Here is a 3,602-nt window from a genome sequence, read left to right as displayed (position 1 = left end):
CCTCAGTGCGATGATTGAATCTGGAAGTACTCGAGATTACCAGGAACAGCCGTGGACGATTGTAACTGGTGGTGACATCGATATCCGCCATGCAAGTTTCTCCTCGAAGATTTCTCACGTAGAAACAACTGCCTCAAGCGATGGAGGTTGGAATGGTAATGTCACCACAAGGCATGGTAATGTGTCGAGAAGTTCGAATGAGCTCGGGGATTCTAGAAACTCAATGGACGAACCGCGTTCCATACAGGAAGGTAGGAAGCAATACATCACTGAGTATTCATGGCCTGCAAGTCAGGAAGTTAATTCTGATTTACTAGCTTCGATTCGGATGATCCTTCTGGGTGCGTCTGTGTCGATTTTCGATGACAACTTCTCAAATGACAAAGGGGTAATGCGTGTGAAGCCCACGGATGACTATTTGCTACAAATCGAACCCGCCAGCTCGCGTCATCCGGGCTGGGTAATTACGAGGAAATACGCTGATTTCGAAGTTCTCCATGAAGTTTTACGACGCATTTCGGTTGTTTCAGGGGTATCTGATTTTGTAGAACAACACAGAGAACTGCCAACCTGGAAAGGTCAGTACCAGTCAGACCTACGGCAAAGCCTTGAGCGCTACCTTCAGCATGCCCTACGCTTCGAGCGGCTCGCTGGATGCGAGGCTATGAAAAGGTTTTTAGAAAAAGAGCGAAGTGTTGCGACATCGTCCCCGAATGGGATCGGGAAGAGCGGATTTTCATTTCCGAGCCAGGCGGTGTTTGAAAATATGGGCAAGGGGGTACTGGAAGTCCTAAGCAGTGCTCCTAAAGGGGTAGCAGGGGGTGGTAAGGCTGTCCTTGAAGGTGTCACTGGAGTGTTTGGAGCGGGCAGTAGTGTTAAGAAACGTTCGGTTGACTTTGCCCTCAGGGACAAGGTAGACCCGAAGTTGAGAATGCCCCCTAACGGGTTCTTCAATAATAAAGTTGCAATCAGTCAGAACAGTGATGGGACGGCAGAGACGGCTTCCCCTTCGCGTCCAGACACGGAGCACTATATTCCTCTTGGCTCTGGCTCGATTGAAAATGCGTTCGAAAAACCTCTAACTTATGTTACACACGAGGATGCGGAGGGAAACGAAGAGGAGCAATCGGTCTTCAAGAGACCAGTCGCGGATCGGTTATCTCCTTCTCTTTCTCCTGAACACGTGGGCCAGAACCAAGAGAACGGACCCGTCACTAGTAAAAACCGCCTGCAAGAAGTCGAGCCCGTATCAACCGGTCTAGCCGGTCAAGTAACAGGCTTTAACGGCAATACGGCTGTCCAGCCTGAATCAGACTTCGAATCTTTGAACTCTCACCTTAACCCTTACTCAACCGAAGTGAGGGTTATGCCTCTCTCCGAGGAAGAGACTGGTGTCGCAGTTGAACTACTATTTGCTGTCATTAACGAACTATATGCCTTGTCCTCTGCCTGGGGAATTAGAAAAAAACTGTTGAATGCAGCGAGATCGTTTTTGCTCCGACCTGGGAATCCAAATATTGAAGGTATTCGTCTCCTGATGCAGCAATCAATTATTGAATCCAATGCCTCTGATGATGCCCTTGCGACGTACATCACTGCCCTACGTCAAAATGCACTGCCAACTGAAGATGAACTCAAATCGATCCCCCCTCCCTTGACTGATGATGAACAGATGGAGCTTCGGATCAAGGCTCGAAAGTTGCTAGTGACATGAGGCATGCCGCAGGCTCTGACGAGCATCATGGGCAACGCTGCAACTACAGAGGCTCTTGGACATGTTTTTGATTCTCTTCAGGTCAAATCTGTGGCAAGAGGATTTATTTTTGCTTTACTGCTTCAGGCATTAAAGGCCATGATTCAATAGATAGATATAGATTAAGATCTTGAATACTGTACTTTGAGTTTTTATTCATGAAAATTCGAAGGTTGGGATTTCAAATTGTTGTATAGTACCCTAATAAATTAAGATAAATTTGGCGAGCTATTGTGCTGCTGCAACGAGTTTCTCTATCTCTTCCGGAATTTTCGGAGCTGCTGTTAGGTTGTCGTGACCGTTTTGTGTGACGACAACATTGTCTTCAATGCGTACGCCACCTACATTCCAGTATCGTTCGAGTACGTTGGTATCTATATACTTTCCCAATTCTGGAGAAGCGAGATAGGGATCGATGATAAAACGGCAAAAGTAGATCTATTGGATATGTATTAGTTTTAATGGAAGAAGTTGCGAACGGAACGAAAGAGTGCGTATGTACTCCAATTTGGGGTGATGGATAACTTACACCTGGTTCAACTGTCACAACGGCACCGCATGCTAAAATGCCCCTCAAGCGCAAATATTTAAACTTTGGGTTTTCATCCTCGTAGTTTGGATTGCCTCCAGTATCGTGGGTGTCCATACCAAGGTAATGTCCTACGCCGTGAGGGAAAAAGGCAACGCTGATCCCTTTGTCAAACAGTTCTTCCTCCGTGCCACGCAGAATACCAAGTTTGAGCAGTCCGCGGGATGGCGACACGGTGAGAGTTCGAGTGTACATCTTCCCACATTACGCCCGCTCTAATCATTGCCAATGACGTCATCTGCATATCCAGCACAATATCGTATATCTGTCGGGATTCCGCAGAAAACATTCCCGAGAGCGGGACCACCCTCGTGATATCTGCGCAGTAGGTCCGGTACTCTCCACCGGCATCAACTAACATGTTCAACCTCTTCTCTCCAGTAGTTTTGTCCACTAAATCTTTGTTGTTCTTTTGGTAGTGCAATGTCGCAGCGTTTGTTCCACTAGCAAAGATTGGATGGTATGACTGCTCTCGACAACCGTAAGACATGCAAGTCGCGATGAAAATGGCCTCCAATTCTCGCTCGTTCGCGGCAGATCTGGCCGCCTTGATAACCGCTATATGTGCTTTGGTAGATATCTCATTCGCGCGACGGAGAAGAGCAATTTCATAAGTGTCTTTAACAACACGAGACTCCTCAGCAGCTCGTTTCAAAACATCAAAGTCTGTCTCTAGGAACGGCAAAAAAGTTATGTGCGGAGAAACTTGGTCAGCTATTGCGAATACCTTTTTACCCTTCTTCACTGAGCAGAAATGTGCCAAACTAGTATTGACATCTGTGGTCAAAAGGACGGCATCTACATCGTACATCTCCAATGCCTCATCGGGCGAAAGCGGTAGCCCCGACCAGATGACGGAATCTTCGTCAATAGGAGGAATGAAAAGGGTTAGGTGGTCCTCTTCGATGTTATATGTGAGATAAGAATCAGGGAGAGGACATCCTGAGAGGTAGAAGAAGTTGCGTCTCTGGCTGTGGGGAAGAACAATCGATACTTTAGCAAATTATGGAGGATTTAAAATATCCACAGGTGTGTTGACTTACCGGAACGGTACTGATCCATCATTGTCCTCTATCATCTGCGTTTTCTGGGCCTTCGAGATAAATGACGCTAGATTCCCTATACCCAAGCTCTCGAATGCGGGCGGGCCACGCGTTTTGCATGGGCCTTGGCAGGGTATTTTCCTGTAAGGACCCTATCAATAGATTCATCCATTTTGCAGCTTTTAAGGGGGTGGCTCGCAAGACCAATTGAAGCGCC

General features: G+C 47.1%; 2 protein-coding genes across 2 annotated transcripts; one reads left to right on the top strand and one right to left on the bottom strand.

The window, feature by feature from the left end:
• Positions 1-10: 10 nt before the first annotated feature.
• On the top strand, positions 11-1,714 carry HCAG_08925 (predicted protein; the record flags this gene model as incomplete). Its single annotated transcript, XM_001536040.1, has 2 exons — positions 11-251; positions 318-1,714. The coding sequence occupies 2 exons, from the start codon at positions 11-13 to the stop codon at positions 1,712-1,714; spliced, it is 1,638 nt and encodes a 545-aa protein (XP_001536090.1).
• A 195-nt stretch (positions 1,715-1,909) lies between these two features.
• Positions 1,910-3,404, bottom strand: HCAG_08924 (hypothetical protein; the record flags this gene model as incomplete). The annotated part of the gene is made up of 5 exons (XM_001536039.1): positions 1,910-1,954; positions 2,099-2,191; positions 2,283-2,439; positions 2,486-3,335; positions 3,386-3,404. The coding sequence occupies 5 exons, from the start codon at positions 3,402-3,404 to the stop codon at positions 1,910-1,912; spliced, it is 1,164 nt and encodes a 387-aa protein (XP_001536089.1).
• Positions 3,405-3,602: the final 198 nt, after the last annotated feature.

The sequence above is a fragment of the Histoplasma capsulatum genome, genomic scaffold, assembly GCF_000149585.1.
Source record: "Histoplasma capsulatum NAm1 scaffold_14 genomic scaffold, whole genome shotgun sequence".
Classification (NCBI taxonomy): Eukaryota; Fungi; Ascomycota; class Eurotiomycetes; order Onygenales; family Ajellomycetaceae; genus Histoplasma; species Histoplasma mississippiense.
Note: the sequence above shows the minus strand (reverse complement) of the source record. Positions and strands in the feature narration are given on the sequence as shown.